Genomic DNA, 17,831 nt, shown 5'->3' with positions numbered 1-17,831 from the left:
TTTTTTATCTTTCAAGAATTTTTTTTTTTTTTTTTTAATATTATTATTCTTTTCTAATTTAGAAGAAGGAATTATTCTGATAACGCATTATGAGATTCGTGTTTGATACATAGTTTGAAAATGGAAGATACAAGAGAAATTTACTATATTGTTATAATATTTATTATGAGTGTTATGGCAGATGTAATAAATATGTGTTAGAACATGAATAAAAATGGGGGGAGTCTCTTTAGCTTGCATTTATCATAAAAATATGTGTTTGTATCACGAACTAACCTTAAGAAGTACAGGTCAAACAGAATGAATTAAGCGGACGGTGACCTTTAAAAACTAAAAAATCAACCAAAATATTGAATTTGAGTTTTTTACTCTCGTAGTATTCCATATACTTAATTAAATCGTATGCAAGAAATCCGAATTCATATATTCTAATTTTTAAAGAAGTTACAAGCATTTAAAATGTATAAACAATGTAAACTTTGCTCTTTAAATTTTGGAGGAAATGTAAAAAATGTATTCCAACAACAGTTATTTTACTGATGTAATAATTTATATATTCGCTCAAAAAAATGCATAAATTGTTTCTCCCTATAACTTTGAATCACATACCAATTTGAGATATGTTTATATTTGTTATATTTAATATTATGAGATTAAAAATAAATAAATGATACGAAAATATTATCTAGCGTTTATAAATTCATATTTAAAGTTAATTTGCTGTTTCTCATGACCATGTATCAAAGGTAAGTTTGAAGAAAAGCTTTAAATTCGGTTTTCACAAAAAATTTTTCGCAGTTCCTATGTCTTGAAAATGCTCCATGCGACTCATTTTTAGTTCAAAATGAGTATATTTGGATGAAACTATCTTGTTATATGTTACGGTAGAACTGTGTATGCATTTTTGAATATGAGGTTATTAAGAAATTTAATAACCTCATAACTTGTGATAATGTGTAACAAAAGGTGATATTTTTCCGAAAACTGGGTTTAAGTTCACAAAAATCCTTTTAAAAATTTTTGATTCATCATATTCAATAACGGATACACAAAATATTTTAAGTCTTTATAGCTAACTAAAAGGCAAAATTAGGAAAATATATTGAAAATTAGAGCGCAAGGTGCATTTTTAATCTTTAAATAAAATAATTAATAATTTGTTTAAAAATTTTTAAATTTAAAATAAATTGAAATTTTGAACATATATTTTATAAACTGTGTAAAATTTCTTGTTGAAATTACAAAAACTTAAAAAAACTAATTTTTAAACTCCACCGTCCCTTTAAAGTGAGCTAGTAAATAAACTTAACATTCGATACATGTTGCTAAAACTTAAATTTATTCTAGTAATGAAATACTTAATGCTACATCACTTCTAAGTTAATTGTACGCTCTGTTTACACTCATGCTTAGAAAATGGCCTTAGTACCATTGCCCTCGCTCGTGACGTCGCATCAGGGATGAACCCCTTTGAATTCGGCCTTCTCCTGTCAAGAAGGCCTTGCTCATATCCCGAGTTTCACCTGAGCTACCTTTACCACTTAACGTTGCTGTATTCCACACTATAAGATCCACAGCCCCATATAATAAACAAAACACTTACAAAACACTCCGCCATAAAAATTATACAAAAATATAGTCTAAAATGACCACCCCAAATGGAAAAATTAAATAAGTAAAACATTAAGTAATAAGTAAATAAGTAAAAGATTAAGTAATAAGTAAAACGGATTTAAAACAAATCGTTTTGGAGCAGTTTTCAGTAGCCTGCATTAATTCCTAAATCGGAAACCATTACTATAATTACCTTGTTTGTAAAGCTTAACGGGATAAGTAGAATGAGGAAGAAAAGGAAAGAAAGCCCTTTGCCTCTTGAAGTTATTAAAATATACATTAGTAAGCCACTTATTAAATACGTTACGTGCATTCAAAGCGTGTTTGATGTGATAAGCACAGATACCAAATCAAAAACTAAACGTACTAAGTATTTTTATTAGGTGCATTACATCGACAAACACAACAAGAAGGAAACAGGAACCAGTCCATGAATATTCCTTTACAATCGTCATCAGGATCATAAGCCAAGAGGCGATGCCATTTGTATTTCTGTTCGCAGCTGCAATCACTGGCACATTTTTTCGTTTGAGTTGACCTGCAAGAAATAAAGTATTACTTGAGAGCTAAAATCAAGCATACGGATTGAAAATTTAGCAACTCTTATAAGCATTTCTAAAAATTAGTAAGACCCTGTGTTGGTGTAAATGTATTAACAGTGGCTCAAGGCATACGAGACAGAGCAAAACTGTAAAGTAAGCAAGATGAATGCTATAAAAGGTAATATAAACTGTTACTAGTAATGGATGATAATCATATTGCACCTTTCAGTTACTTTAACGAAGAACGTATTTAAACACACAGAATATTTTATTTCTTTATTCGATCTTATCACAACACAATACGCACAAAAGGAAATGGCTAAAAAAGCTCGCAAACAACGGCTGTATTTTACTTCTTTACACTTAAACCCTCACTCGCAAACTAACGATTATCTTACCCCCTGCCCTTCTGCCAACTGTCTTTTCTGTGATAATCCGGAATTAAACGTCGGCCAGCTGAACCTGAACTTAGTCGAAATTAGCTGTCAAGGGAAAAGAAAAAAAAAAAAAAAAAAAAAAGACAGAAAAGATGCTAGACTGTCTAAAGCATGATATCGAAATCCTTGCAATATTCTTAAATGCCAGAATACTTAAACACCAAGAATAGTGCGCTTATGCTTAGGATAGTTGACTATGCTATATACGTATAGCACAAAGAAGCCAAAAATGGTACCCAAGACGATTTTGTATCGTTTTCTTAGATCGTAGAAACAAATGCCTTATAGGATTATAACTTTGCTGTCTAATTAACTATCTAATAGTACTTCATGCAGAGCTGTTATTTTGATGTTGCTGAATTATCACCCTGATTATTAATCAGCAGCATATTAAAGATCAGCTTTAACATATGGACAGATTAAAATCCTATAATATTTTATTTATCCACTCTTGATGGGAACTAAAGGTAATGCTAGAATGTACAGCACAAAATAGTGGATTAACATATCAACAGCACGATAATATTAAAGACATCTTCCATTTAACACAGCAGCCGAAATAGAAAATACAGCAATATGAAGATTCGACAATATATATATATATATATATATATATGCACATTTTGGGGAATACATAGCGGAACAAGTCATGCAGATTATATAAGGGACAAGCTGGTCACGTGATTATAGCGCGAGATAAAAGGGAAGGAAACAGAGGACAAACGAACCGTTGCTACTCTTTGCTGCTTAGAGAATTCAGAATTTCTAGAAGTTCAACTTTCTAGAAAAGAGATGTGAATTAAGAGATGCCTGGATGACGACACCATAGGCAGTTTCGGTAAACGGACGATTTTACGAAGGGTCAAATTGTAGGCTTACTTATGGCTATTTGTCCTACTGTCGTATGGCTGCTGAAATGCACTTAGACATATCCATTTTGCATAGAATTTTGGCTACTGGATAGATGAAGGAAATGTAAATAGTCGCGAAAGAACAGGCCTATCTAGAAGACTTATAGAATGCGCAGATCGACGCATAAGAAAAGAAGTGGTGGCGAAAGGAAATATAAATAGTCGCAAAAGACCAAGCCTAGCTAGAAGTACTATACAATGCACAGATCGACGTATAAGAAAACAAGTGGTGGCGACTCCACAATCGATTACTATGGACATTTTGCGGAATGTGTAGGGAGCTTTGGATGCTTCAATCTCTGGCAGAACAGTTTCGTGACGTTTACGCTGAAAGCAGCTCGCATACAAGCCGCCCTTTGCGAAGACTGGCGTTAATGCCAAACCATTGACACGAAAGACTGGGAGGGTGTCGTCAGTGAGCCACTTGGACATCTAAATGGAACAATGGTATTCAGCGACAAATCTGGATTTTGCTTGTTTGATAACAGTCATCGGTTAAATGTCTGGAGACGTAAGAGAGATAGAGCCAATCCAACTACTATTACTGAACACCACACCGCTTTCAAGGTGGCAAAACGGTTTTGGGTGCCATCAGTGATGATAGCAGGCCACTCCTATTACACCTCAGAAGCACACTGATGACACTACGATACATTGATGAAATGCTGCAACCAGTTGTGCTACCTTAATTCCAACGTCTACACAATGGTATTTTCCAGCAGTACAATGCCACACCGCCAAAGGCACACACTAACCGACAAGCCTTGCAGCACGTCCAATAGATTCCTTGGCCTAGGATGTCCACTGATCTTTTGTACGTATCTGGGTCATGGATTGGTCTTAGTTTGTCTGTCTCATCCCAGCCTTCATCAGAGGACGAACGTTGGAAGAGGGTTCAGAGCATATGGGCTTTCATACCTCAGGATACTATCCGTACACTAATTGAATCTGTACCTCGTAGACTGCATCGCAGCGAGAGGTAGTTAGTTATACATCTTACTGATTCCCTGTATATTTAAGCCCTGCATAAATTTATTTTTCTATAAATAAAATCACTTATTTACATATGTATTCCCTATCTGTGAATCGATTGACATTACTTTCTACCCAATCTTTCATGGTGCTGCATTTTCTGTTTTGGGCAGTGTATAGCAGATTTCAAGAATATAGCAAACATTACAAGTATCTCGCAAACAGCGCACTTGTTGATTTCCCCTCAACTAACTCTTAATGTCACTTACCAACTCAGACGGCAAAGGGAAAACATTGTAATCTCTGATTAATGTAAACTGCCGATAATTTTCTCTGAGACAGCATGGTAGGTGTACACTTCTATGGCCATGAATGCAGTTAGTCTATCTAGTTCTTAAATTCTCTTTCGTGAATTCTTGATTTGGAAAATCTTCTGTCTGAGGAAATATGTAGATGGTACCCAAGACATGATAAGACATTGTTTAAACTTAATTGGTTAGTAAAACTTTAAAATAATTGTCACAAGGTACTCTCTGCCAATTCCATGAACACAAAAACTCCATTCGATAATAACAATATTGAGATACTGAAACTAAAACATAAATATTGAAAGAATATGCGCTAATTTGAAGAATCACATTTTTTATTATCTTTAACTTATCCTTTTTTCCTATGTCTATTATTATAATGTACATGGCTTTAACTGTTCGAGTGGGTACGGGCAATTTACGTGGTATGAATATGAAGCCAAGCATATTAATCAACATCTCAGTACTCACTTTTAGATAATACACGTTTTTCGGAGTCAGAAATGAGATTAATTACTGCGAATTAATCAGTCCGGATACCCCTTACTTAAAGGACGATTGGGAAGTGATACGAGATCCAGTCGATCAAATCCAAGTGGTAAAGAGCTGTCGTCTATCCCATTTATATTTCGGAAGTCACTGTAAAGGATAAACTGCGTAGCTGATTTTTCGTTTCTCTAGGCATTTGGCTTAGAGAAATGTTGCTACGCCTCGTCGGGATAAGAACAACAGAACAGAGATGACAGACTGATATTTTGAACTGTTTGCTGATTGTGAGCAGTCCGCAATACGGTGGAACTTCGATTATCCATCGATCTCATGACCATCATCACGACATATGAGTATTGGCCTGATACTAAAAATCCATCACTACTACTGACTAGTCAATGCTTCTATCGCTACTAACAACCAGATGTGGAGAGTCCGTAATGAAGATCTATTTTTAGCATATTTATACGAGGATAATTCAAATGAAAACGTTAATCATTCAGCTGTCATCGAATCAAGGAATATAACAAGGAGGTGTATTACCAGCAGCTTTTTCTTTCTTTTTTTTTTTTTTTAAACTTCACAGTATGCAATTAACTATAAGAAGAAGTGAACAATGGAATCTAACTATTATCCATTAGAAATAGTGTATTGATAGCTTAAACAATTTTCATTTATAAAAAGTCTGTGTACGTAACTTACTGACACACTTCTTGGTGTATAGCTTGCTGCAAGTGCTGTGTATTGACTATAGCACGCAGTTTTCCAGCGCTGTTCGAAGCCCAATATGGGGTCACAATTTCAACTGCAGATTCACAAGCGTCTACTCTGAAAATGCACAAAAATATTAACAATATAAATCAAAGGAGGCAAACTTTAATTTTATTTTATCTAAAGCAATTATAATGACATGAACATTACATTTCGCCTGTAAAATGGAAATTATTTATATTAATGGAAATCATATAAAAATCTTCGCTTTTTTATACTTTTTACGAGCTTTTTCGCTATATTTAGTCTACTTACAGACATGCTTTCAAAATTCGTTGGACAAAGAAAAGAATTAAGTGATACATAAATAGTTTAAAATAAAGTAAAATAATAATTAATAAGTGCTTATTTATTAACATTAAATTATTGCAAGCGGAATAAGAAATAATGAAATATTCTTTATGTACATTATGTCTAAATTTTTTTTTTATTTATGCATCGTAAAGTGTCTTTCAGATCACGAGTTTCTGTAGTTTTTTTTTTTTTTTTTAATTGCCTTTACTTCAGTTTCCATTGGAAAATCATTTTCGTTATATTTCCTCAACACAATATTGGAACATGTAATCATGTCGATCAATATTTATCGCTTTTTTCAGATTTTAACTAAAATTAAAATTTAAAAAATATAGGAAAAAGCTTTAAAAATATTCCAAGATTATATAAAAGATAGCAAAAACATTTTTCTTCAATTTTCTTAATTTTTAATTTGTTAAATGTACTTTCTTTGCTCCTACAAAGGAAAAAAAAACACCTTAAGCAACATTTGGATATTTAGTGAACCATTGGATACTGCTTGGATTTTAATTTCAACCCATCGGATGATAACTATTACACCACAAGATTTCATGGAAAGATTGTCTTAATTTGTTACATTTCTTTTTCTGATAGACGACTGGCAGACTACCAAAAAGAAGATTTCCAATTAATCAGTTTTAATTTGGTGATAAATTACCGCCAACCATGTTTTGTTAGTAGTAACATAAAAAAAAAAAAAAAAAAAAAAAAAAAAAAAAAAAAAAAAAAAAAAACTGCGATGGCATTGTAATTAATATGAATATTATCATTATTTTTTTGATCTCAATAAAGTCTAACAAAGAAAGTTATTAAATGAAGTACTTCCCGACAATAATTCTTGCGAAATTTTCATGGAAGATCAAGCATATGAACAGGCTTAAAGTATAGCATATAACAATCATCTGGAACTCAGACCATGGGAATATTAAACGGAGCACTCACCTAAAATATTTGCAACTACAGAGTGACAAAACTAATACGTATGATAGAAAGTGGTTGCGTAATGAGGCATATTCCTGGAAAGCCGCGGGGATTATTGCATGAATAGTGTGAGAGAGGCATGGAGAGGTTCTACACCTAACAAGCACTACTGTGCGATAATAAATGTATTCAGTATTAGCCAAATGGCTTGTAATTCTCACGTTGTGGTACAAATAATAATGACAGAGGTAACATAGAAGTACCCGGTAGTCCAACAGACGATGTGATTCTATTAAAAAGTGACAATCCTTTTTCACAACTATTCATATAATTGCTTTTAAATACAAGATTACACCGAATAAATACGAGAAGTTATGATGGCTATTAAGCTATGTTACAGTGCAGTATAGTAAAGTAGCACGAAATCACATGTACATCAAATTCAAGAAGGTGAAGCAGGGTGAAATTCGTTGATGATGGAACGTCGCAAACCTCACAGATACATCAACGATTTCAAACAGTGGCTACCAGTATTGCTGGCTGGAGCACTACTTCATGTATCCTGTTCTGAGGAAAACGGAAGATTTGTTCAATGTCGCATTTTGAACACAAGTTGAACATTGTTGAAACTTTCACTACGATTGTCATCAGGAAATCCAATAACTTTCACTGCAAACAAATTTCTCTTGTTCAGATCATTATTTTAAGAAAAATAAATATCTGATATTGCTAAATATCGGAATTTTTTGTAGATTACAGAAGTTTAATATATTAATGGTTCTAATTGCAGTGATACGAAAAAAGGTAATTTAAATAATGAATTTAGTCAATTTTTCTACAGCAAGATAGATTATTTTATTTTATACTTGGTAATTGAACTAGACATTAAAATTGTTATGTTGTTATATAAACTTTGCTGCGATAATACTAGTTATCTTCGGAAAAAATTCATTATAAGATCCATTGGAAAATTAGAGCAATAAATGCAAGTATCTAAAAATTTTTTTACTTGCTAAAATAATGAAAATTTAAGACGTACACAAGTATTTGAGAAAACAAATCTTCTGTTAAAAAACTAGAATGTATTACTTTGCAAAAGTTCGTCTTACGCAAATATTCAATGTTACATTACAACGGTATCATTTTCTGGATTAAGTATCAAACTCAGCTAATTTTTTAGGATTGATACAAAAAGGTAGCGAAAAGCGAGATAGTTCATAAATGCACGAACAAAGATTCGAATGGGATCCAGAATACTTTTCAAAATAACTCAGAATTACTCAATAATTTGATCAAATCAGAGTAGTCACTGCATGTAATCCACTCGCATGCATCTAATGCGGCAGTGATATTGCTGTATGCATTCTAACACAAATACCTTCTTTGGCACTTGGAACTACTACCGAAACATGCCCTTTGCATTGCACTCACTTGGGAAGAAAAGCAACTTCGGTGAATAATACTTCAAAGAAAAATATCATAGTCTTAATGCATTAGTCTGTGTACCAGAATCAAACAAATAACTTTCTTTCAAGGTTAAGAAGCAGCAAGTAATTTAAAATGATCATCAAGTTATGCAGGATTTTTTTATTGTTTCAAATTGTTGGTGCTACATGTACGTACGATCATCAGACTTTTGCAACAGAAACTTCTACTCATCAGATAAACATGCATTTATTTCTAGCCTTCAATAATATGTCATACGTTTAAGATTGGTATATTCATACATCTTCTATATTATCTAGCACTTGTATCTATTTGCATATTCTTGCTTGGCAATCGTTGGCAAGAAGAAGTGTAATAAAATGGTAGCTTTAGAAGACCGCACCTCCAAGTTTGTGCTATATTTTCATATAAGAGGAATGATGTTGTCCACTTGCGATTGTACGTCATTTCAGTTTGTAGCAACAGTTTCTGCTTCAGCCAATTTAGATTCTAGTTCATAACATAAGTGCTGGGTGTTAATTAAAATGCTTATAAAAATTTTACTTTAGTCCAAACATTTTGTTTTTAATTACTTTAAGATCATCACAATATAAGCTGACTATGGCAATTTAAATAATAAGATATAAATGCAGAACATATTAGAAATTTACCTTTATCCCAGTCTCAATTTGTTTGACTGTCATGTATTGTAGTCAATATGTCTCCTGTCGGTTATATCACCATTTGTATTTTCTTCCCTCTTTAGATATAAAATTAAATCAAGTACTTACAGTTTTTTCATCATTTTTTTTTTTGTTCGAGGTATTTAATAAAATATTTTATTTTGAATAACCCATACATTGCCAGAGAAGTAAAGATTTATAAATGAAAATGAATGCGAATTTTTAAATAAATGCTGCATAAATTGTTTTTAAATGTAAATATATTTAAAGCAGAATTTTAATAGCAACAAGTACTACATCACATACTTAAGTAAAAAAATCAGAGTAAAGAGCTACTTTAGATCATCACAATATAAAAATTAAAAAAAAAAAAAAAAAAAAAAAAAAAATTGTTAAATGTTAAACATCAATTTGAACAAACCACTTTTTAATGAGTTTTGGTGGAATACAATTCAAGTTTTTCCAGAAGCAAACTCTGTGAAAATAAAATAACATTGCTTGCTTATTTATGTTTCAATCTCACACTCACTTATTAGAAGTAGGAGGAAATGTATTTTTGGGGCTAGCTCTCTTAGCTCTAATGTGGATAGTCTTTCCATCGTAAGTTTCGAAACTTTCTGGTATATCTCCATCCACTGGAGCATTTGTATAGTCTCCGAACATTCTTTTGATCAAGGCTTTGTTTTCATCAATAAAAGTTTCTATTTTCTCCCTGCAAATAAAAGCGATATAAAAAAGGGAATAAAATAATAATATATATCCTACTAGTAAGGCAACAACAAAAAAATAAAAATAACTACTACACTAAGAATTTTAAGAGAAAAGTATAATGAAATCGTAAAAATGGAACTAAATTGAAGAAAGACAGTTTTGTAAACTTAATGGATAATTAAAAGTCACAACACTCAAAACTTTTATGAGAATTTATCAAAATTCAAGTTTTTTAATTACTAAATTGCAATAATTTCTTTAAAAAATTTTCCCAACAATCTTAAATTAATATTAAATTAAAAACTGTTTATTTTGTCTTTGGTTTATGTCTATTCGCCCGGACAAGAAGTTGTGCAAATTAAGAATACGGGAAAAAGTTTAAAAGATAGATAGGCTAATTGCAACTCCTGCCTCTTCAAACATTCTTGTGAGGAGGAGGGGTTGCTGAAAGTTAGCAGCAGCTGTGACTGATCGAAAGTCACAGTAATCTAAATTGCGTGCGAGGTGGTACAGGTATAAGCATAAGTGGGCGGGACCCAAGAATTTATTTCTGCATTGATCGTGCAGTACATATATAGGTTCCTCCAAGTTGTCTGTACTGCTCCGCCCAATTTTGATGGAGAACACCACGAGGGATGGACCGAAGGTCTCTCCTTTCTTTCGTATCACTAAACCACTCAAAAGGGCAAAATAATAGAGCATTTTAGGTGCCCCCATGCCGAGCAGACACTATATGCTTACTAATGTCAATTTCCTTTCCTGAATTCTAATCCTAGCCCATCGGTAGCTCCACTATATCGATTAGAGCGGATCCTACCAGGTAGTAAGAGACTTGTGTTGGCAGCAAACAACATGATGAAATATATGGGAGAAATTTTGTTTTGAACTCATAATCTTCAAAAACGAAAATCGTATAAATTTTATTACGTATCGTCGATACGTGTCTATTTTATGATAGATAATTTTTAGTTTTAGTTGTAAGTCAGGAGAAATAGCTAAATATAGTGTTATTTAGTTTTAAATCTGTCTGTGTCTAAAGCTGATAAACGGCTCAGGGGGATAATTTGCTAATACCTAAAAAGAATAGATTTGCTCGAAACATCATTAGTTAAGCTGACTTGACAGTTATAACGTAAATAAAGATAGAGGTAATCAAGTTACAGACTAATGTAATTAGGTGGTCTCTGTCTTTGTTTACATCATTATATAATATTTTATATACTCATTATTAGTTATATAGTAAAAAAAAGTATGAAAATGCTTTATGGATAGAATACTAGAATTCCGAATACCAACTGGAGTTTTTCCGCTTTAATGATAAAATCTGTCAATAGTTAACATAATTTATACATATTGTTACATAAGTGCAAAACTATTATTGAAAAGCCTTTCTTAGGAAATAAAAAAATTTCTCAGGGCATGCATTTTAATTTATTTTGGCATTCTGCTTAAAACAGGCATATTGCTTAAACTCTTTTAGCTATTGTACATATCCTGAAAATTACAATTCTGTATTTAATTTTGCACACATTTTTGAAAAGGTATATGAGATGATAATAAACTGCATTTACTTTCAATGAAATAATTAAACGCGCAGTATTATTTTCCCTCTTTTGAAATCTTAAAACATTTCAAAAGATTCCTCCCTTGCAGATGCATGTATTGAGCCTATGAATAATTATTCGTATAGGTGTATCCAACGCTAATTGTCTCTCCTTAATTAAGCAGTTGCTCCTGGACTGTCCTGATGGAGTCTTCGTGTTCTTGGCACATTTTTTTCCTGCGCTTATGTTCCTGATTTTCAGGAAAGACCAGAAATCAGCTAGTGCAGTTTCAAGCTATGGGTACAATGGACAGCATCGTTGTAGTCTGGAATGTTATGAATACTGAATGCGTCTCGTCGATATGAGCGTTCATTATATTGAATAGTGGTGAGTAATTAAGCTTTCCAAAGGAAATAATAAGCTGTATATTTACAAATAGTAAATAAGAAAGTATATGTAAAATTTCAAAAATATAATAATAATCGAAAAATCTAATCACATAGTGTTAAAAAAAATTGAAAATGAGCAAAAAGAAACGGCATAACATGAGAAAATTTTCCAGAGATATAGTTTCAAATGTTAAATAGAACTTTAGCTGCGAGATTGAAAATGACGGAAGAAGAAACCTATGCGACATGGGAACAGCAAAGGAAAATTAGGGAAAATTCTACTTAAATGATAGAAAATGAAACCAGTGATGACGTCTAGTGATTGAAAAAATAGACAAAAAGCAACTAAAAATAAGTTTTTGAAAAGCTGATGGCAAAGAAGGATTAGAATTACGATCATCGACAGTTTTTATAGAAGTGAAAATGTCTTGAAGAAGTTTTAATTCGCCACAGGAAAATGTTTTTTGAGTAATTTTGGTTGCTGTGTACAGCCATTAATTAAATTTCTTGAATCAGGAGATGTGAAAAATGAGCAATGCTCTGGCCGGAACTCGAATCTGGACCTGTTCGCTACTGTTACACCCCGAAGGCATGCTTGAAGGAGAAAGAAAATAACTTATCATGAAATTGAAGAAATCCGCAATGTTCTCGTCGGGACTCGAACCATGGGCCTCTCGAATACGCTTCGAGTGTGCTTCCAGTTACACCACGAAGGCATGCTGGAGGAAGGGAAAAAATACCTTATAGCAAATAAAAGGTAAATATGATTTTTTTCAACTTAAGTGGGTAATGAAGGATTTGTGAGTTTATTTTTTCAGATTTAAACCTCTTGCTCTTAAGTGCGAGATTTTGAGGTTCTCCTTTTTTGGCCCAGGTATACTAAACTACGCTGGCAAGAATGCTAAAAATACATCAGAAGTTCGTATTTAGACTGCTCTCTTCTAAGCATTAACCTGCGAATTTTATCATTAGAAGAGCAAACGACATGAAGGTTTATGTAAATTACGTACAATTTTGTAATTAACCAATGGAAAGAATGGAAAAACTATTGAATTCTTAAAGTTGCTACGAAACGAATGAATGTTTTTTTCAGAGTTTTGATAGAAATTAAAAATTTTTTGATTGAAGGTCATTTCTACATAATAGCTTTTAACATTAAAAAACTGCCTACGAAATTAAAGTACACTACTTGAAAATACAACCATCTTCTAATGTTAAGAATTAATTTGCTAAAATCGTCTTTTTTTTTGATAAAAATGAAAGTATTTCGTAATTAAAAGAAAATATTAAAACTTTTAACTTAATTCATGTTAAAAATTATTGACATACTTTCCTTCTTTCTTTTTGCCATCGTCAGAACAGCTGACCCACTGGGTTAGGTGTGCATATATTATATGGACAATTTTTTATAAATAAGGAAAAGATTTCTAACCTTCAAATAAATTTATGTCTCACAAAATAATTGTCAGAGAAAGTTTTTCAGGTAATCGAAATATTTTTCATAGGCGTTGGAACTAACCTTTCTCAAAATAAGCCTAACATTTGGTTTAATATCCGAGGCGTTTTCAAATATCTGTCCCTTCGTGACCATCTTAAGAAGCAGAAAAAGAAAGAATCTGCTGGCGATAAGTTAGGAGAATATGGTGGGTGATTTGTCATTGCAACTGAATGTTTAGCAAGATAATTGTTCTACAAACAGCACTGCGTGGCGCTTAGCATTATCGTGCGAAAGAAACCATTGCCCAGAATCGAAAAGTTCCTTCTTAACTCATCCGATTTCCTAATCGAAAAAGCACTGCCTTGTAAAAATACTGATTAATTGATTAGTTTTCATGGTTAAATTACGGTGAATAAGTCCTTTGTAATACAAAAATGCAATCAGCAACAGCATCACCTCAGTCTTTAATTTCGACATCCGCGCCTTTTTTTTTTTTTTTTTGTATGGGAGAAGACTGTTTTTCCACCATGTACTTTGTCTTTTTGATTCTGGGTCGTATTGTAGGCACTAGGTCTCATCTTCCGCTATGATACACTTTAAGAAATTGCTGTACTGTCACGCAATAGTCAGCAAATTTTCGTAGCAAATTAACCTACAGCTTTCTTTGCCCATCCCAAGCATGTCTGAAAGTTTTTGAATTTTTACACATCCATCAGCTTTGGCCAAAGAACTAATTTTCTCAAAATTTCCTTCATTCTTTGAAGTTAAAGGAAGCCCTATTTTTGGTTCGTCTTCAAATCTTTCGCATCTATATTTAAAACATTTGAAACGGTTGTACTACTCATACACTTATGTTTTTGATGTCGATCCATCACCATACATCACCTTGTATGAATGTTTGAATCATCTCTAGCGTTCTGGTAGCGGATTGACTTAAAATGTGTAATTAAATTTAATGCTATAACGTTTTTCTACCTCGAAGTAAATTCTTTTGCACAATATCTTCTCAGTAAATGAAAATGACTCCGGCGTTTTGGTATGCAGACGACAAACTAACCACTTTAAACTGGCTTATAATAAGAGTTAAGATGACACTCTTATTATAAGCCTTATTATGGCTTATAATAAGAGTTAAGATGATGAAAAGGAAATATACATATATTTTCCTTTTTTATTTTATCGTATGATCTTTTAATTTGTACGGTTACTTTATGGGCGCACCTTGTATGAATGCGTTTATGAATTATAAACTGCAGTTTGTTTAAAATCATTTAACAGAATGATTTATCCTGAGATTCACACAAATAAACAGTGACATCATCGTTCGTATTGAAGTTACACTCAAATATTGAATTCTTCATAGCAGGCAACATATGAAAATATGACGCGGCCAGATCGAGGGAATAGGATGGATGAGGAAATAAAGGGAAGTCACAATCGATCGCAGCAGCTTATGAAATGACCAGAGCTGCTTGTGGTGCAGTGAGGAGGTACGTTGTGTTGATGGAGGTCGACTCTTTTTTCAAATTTTCTTGGCCTCTTCTCTTTCATCTCTCAGTCCGTGTATCAGATAGACGAGCTATTCCCAGTTAAAAATGCAGCCTTTCATCACAAAATCAGTGAAAATCAACTTTTTTTTTAACCTTCGATTCTTTTTTTACCTTTGTTTTCAAAATTCGCGTTGATTTCTGTTCTGAAGTAAAGTTTCTGGGGCTAGCCGACATTTTGCTCTTGGACAATCCTTGATGGATGAGGTGTCATACATGTTTGATCAAAATCTGAAAAAGTTCAGACACAATTTTCACAGTCAATCCATGATATATATTATGCAGCATTGATGTTTTACTTTTTTGTTGCCATCACTGAAATCTTTCTCGTGATTCATACAAAATGCTTTTGTGTTCACATTTGAAATCGGCGATCCATTCTTTAACAGCTGAAAATGATGAGGCTTCGTTTCCTAACATCTGCAGTATGATGTTAGGAGATAAATGATACTAATTTCGTTGGTACTGAAAATAAATTGAGATTGATTAAATGGAAGGAAACAGAATGTCAGTAAACCCCTCTGAGAATACAGTGGAGGTTTAATCCTCCACCTGCTTCATGGTAAAGTATTTGGTGGGAGAGATTGAGGCAAACAATGAAGAAGATATTCAGAAATATTCTTGAAAAGTCCTTTATTTCTTAGGAGGAAATGTGAACTGTACTTTGTGATGTCCTATAAGTCATTAACTCAAAATCCCTTATATCGCTTTCAAAGGATCCAAATAACCTCACTCCTTTAATGTTTCTTTAAGATGAACACAATGTTGAAGTACCAGACTTAAATCATCTCGATAACATTAGCTAGATAAAGGGATACAGGTTCTTACGGAACCTAAGAGATTAATATTTGCTAAAGTTTAGTGATGAATATTTACTCCTAGTGAGAAGACCACTTAAACGATCAACAGCGGCAATCAACAAAAATGACTTTCCGCGCAAGGAAAATGAAGCCATAAAACGTCACAAAGTAACATGACGACTTTGATTAGCAGTAGTGTCGTAGTCATTGGTCGACTCCTCTTTGGTTTGGTTCATATTGTAACTAATGTTGTCTGCATGGCAGTTATTCATCATCAAATGTTTCTGTCTTTCATTCTAATTTTAATACTTAACTTGCATGATTTTCTGCTTAGAATACAGAAAACGAAAGGCTACATGACCGCCGTGATATTGTTATTTCCTTGGTTTTGCATTAGTGACGTCATGTCTACTCCATTTATTCTATTCTTCTTGGGAACAGAAACCATACTTAGCGAAATTAATGGCAAAGTTAAAAGTATACGAACTTAGTGCAATTTGTTGAGATAAACAGTAAAACAAACAGCTAAGACTATGTAAGAGTAACGGCTAAGTTTGAATTCTGAAAGCGATAGAAAGAACTGAATTCGAACTAATGTCGTTAACATAAAAAGGTAAATTTTTGTGACATAATAATGCAAATAAAGCGAAATCACATGACTCAACAATGCTATGGTATTACCGGAAAACTGCTTTCAAGCAAAATATATCTTTCTTTGTGCTGATACGATATAATTATGAATCTTAGACATGTTAAGGAAAGGAAAACGAAAGGGAGCAGCATGCTATTCTCTACTTACTGAGGATAGTTTTGTCCTGGAGATGGACAATAGAGCTGGTTCAGCCTACGGATACACGGTATTCCTCTGCTAATTTCAGTGTCACTGAATGGCATTTGTATACTTCCAATTATAACGGCGAATAAAAACACCTACAATGAAAGAGAATTTACAGTTATTTGTATTATACTAGATATTAGGTTTTTTTTAAAATAAAATATTTGATACTAATTCAGAAGTCAAACAACAAAAATCAGCGTTAATTCACAAAATTTTCACAGGACTAGTTTCGATGGTTTTACCGAACCATCATCTTCAGCTGCAAAACCGCAAATGAACAAGATAGGAAAAAATGTTTAGATAAGATAAGAAAGCCTGGACAAGAATAAGCAAGTGGCGCCATCTGTTGGCGAAACGATCCTAATTCCAATCCAAATTTGCCTTCGGCTTTTAGTGAAATTATGTTTTAGTTCTGGTTTCGCCAACAGATGGCGCCACTTGCTTATTCTTGTCCAGGCTTTCTTATCTTATCTAAACATTTTTTCCTATCTTGTTCATTTGCGGTTTTGCAGCTGAAGATGATGGTTCGGTAAAACCATCGAAACTAGTCCTGTGAAAATTTTGTGAATTAACGCTGATTTTTGTTGTTTGACTTCTGAATCAGTATTTATTCGGCGTGTTATTGTGTCTTAAAATATTTGATGCATAAAAATAGAAAAGGACTCCATATTACAGAAAAGCCTTATGAATTTAACAGGAAAGTACCTAAATGCATTTTAGGCAGAAGAATGTTGTCTTCATACATATAAGTAACTTCCAACGGAAAATAAATGAGTATAATTGAGCATTTATATATATATATATATATATATATATAAGCGATAAGCAACGGAGGACGTGGGCACTGTCCCTTTACCAAAAGGTTAATCGGTATAGCACCACGTCCACCTAAATCTAGAGCCTAAAGAGGAATCACAAGACGCCACGCACCAGGCGCCCAAACCCAGAGTCAAATTCAACCCGGGGGCAGTTCAACAGACCAAATGCCCACGAAAGACAGTCGCAACAACCGCCCAGGCCCCACATTTATTAAATAAAATAACAAAAGCATGCGGGGCCAAAAAGGGCGAGTTTTGAAAATAAGCAAAAATTTTACAAAGGTGTAATACACGCAAATATAGAATATACATAAGCTAAAGTACAGTCTGATGTTGGGCAGCCCAATAACATACAATGAGTAAAATATAGACAGTAGAA

The 17,831-nt window shown here is 33.0% G+C and overlaps 1 protein-coding gene across 1 annotated transcript in view; it reads right to left on the bottom strand.

The window, feature by feature from the left end:
- Window positions 1–1,972: 1,972 nt before the first annotated feature.
- The window catches only part of LOC118197038 (protein spaetzle 3-like), a 48,176-nt gene continuing 32,317 nt past the window's right edge, over window positions 1,973–17,831 (bottom strand). Inside the window, exons 2-5 of the mRNA XM_085810346.1 lie at window positions 16,596–16,726; window positions 9,897–10,079; window positions 5,976–6,101; window positions 1,973–2,152 (exon numbers count right to left, since the gene is read on the bottom strand). Coding sequence (XP_085666472.1) covers window positions 1,981–2,152; window positions 5,976–6,101; window positions 9,897–10,079; window positions 16,596–16,726 — 612 coding nt within the window. The 3' untranslated portion in view covers window positions 1,973–1,980. The remainder of the gene's footprint in view (window positions 2,153–5,975; window positions 6,102–9,896; window positions 10,080–16,595; window positions 16,727–17,831) is intronic.

Source organism: Stegodyphus dumicola, chromosome 2, assembly GCF_044657685.1.
Source record: "Stegodyphus dumicola isolate Sdum_Otavi_A_Nest chromosome 2, ASM4465768v1".
NCBI lineage: Eukaryota > Metazoa > Arthropoda > Arachnida > Araneae > Eresidae > Stegodyphus > Stegodyphus dumicola.
The sequence above is the reverse complement of the archived record's forward strand: the minus strand, read 5'-3'. Positions and strand labels throughout refer to the sequence as shown.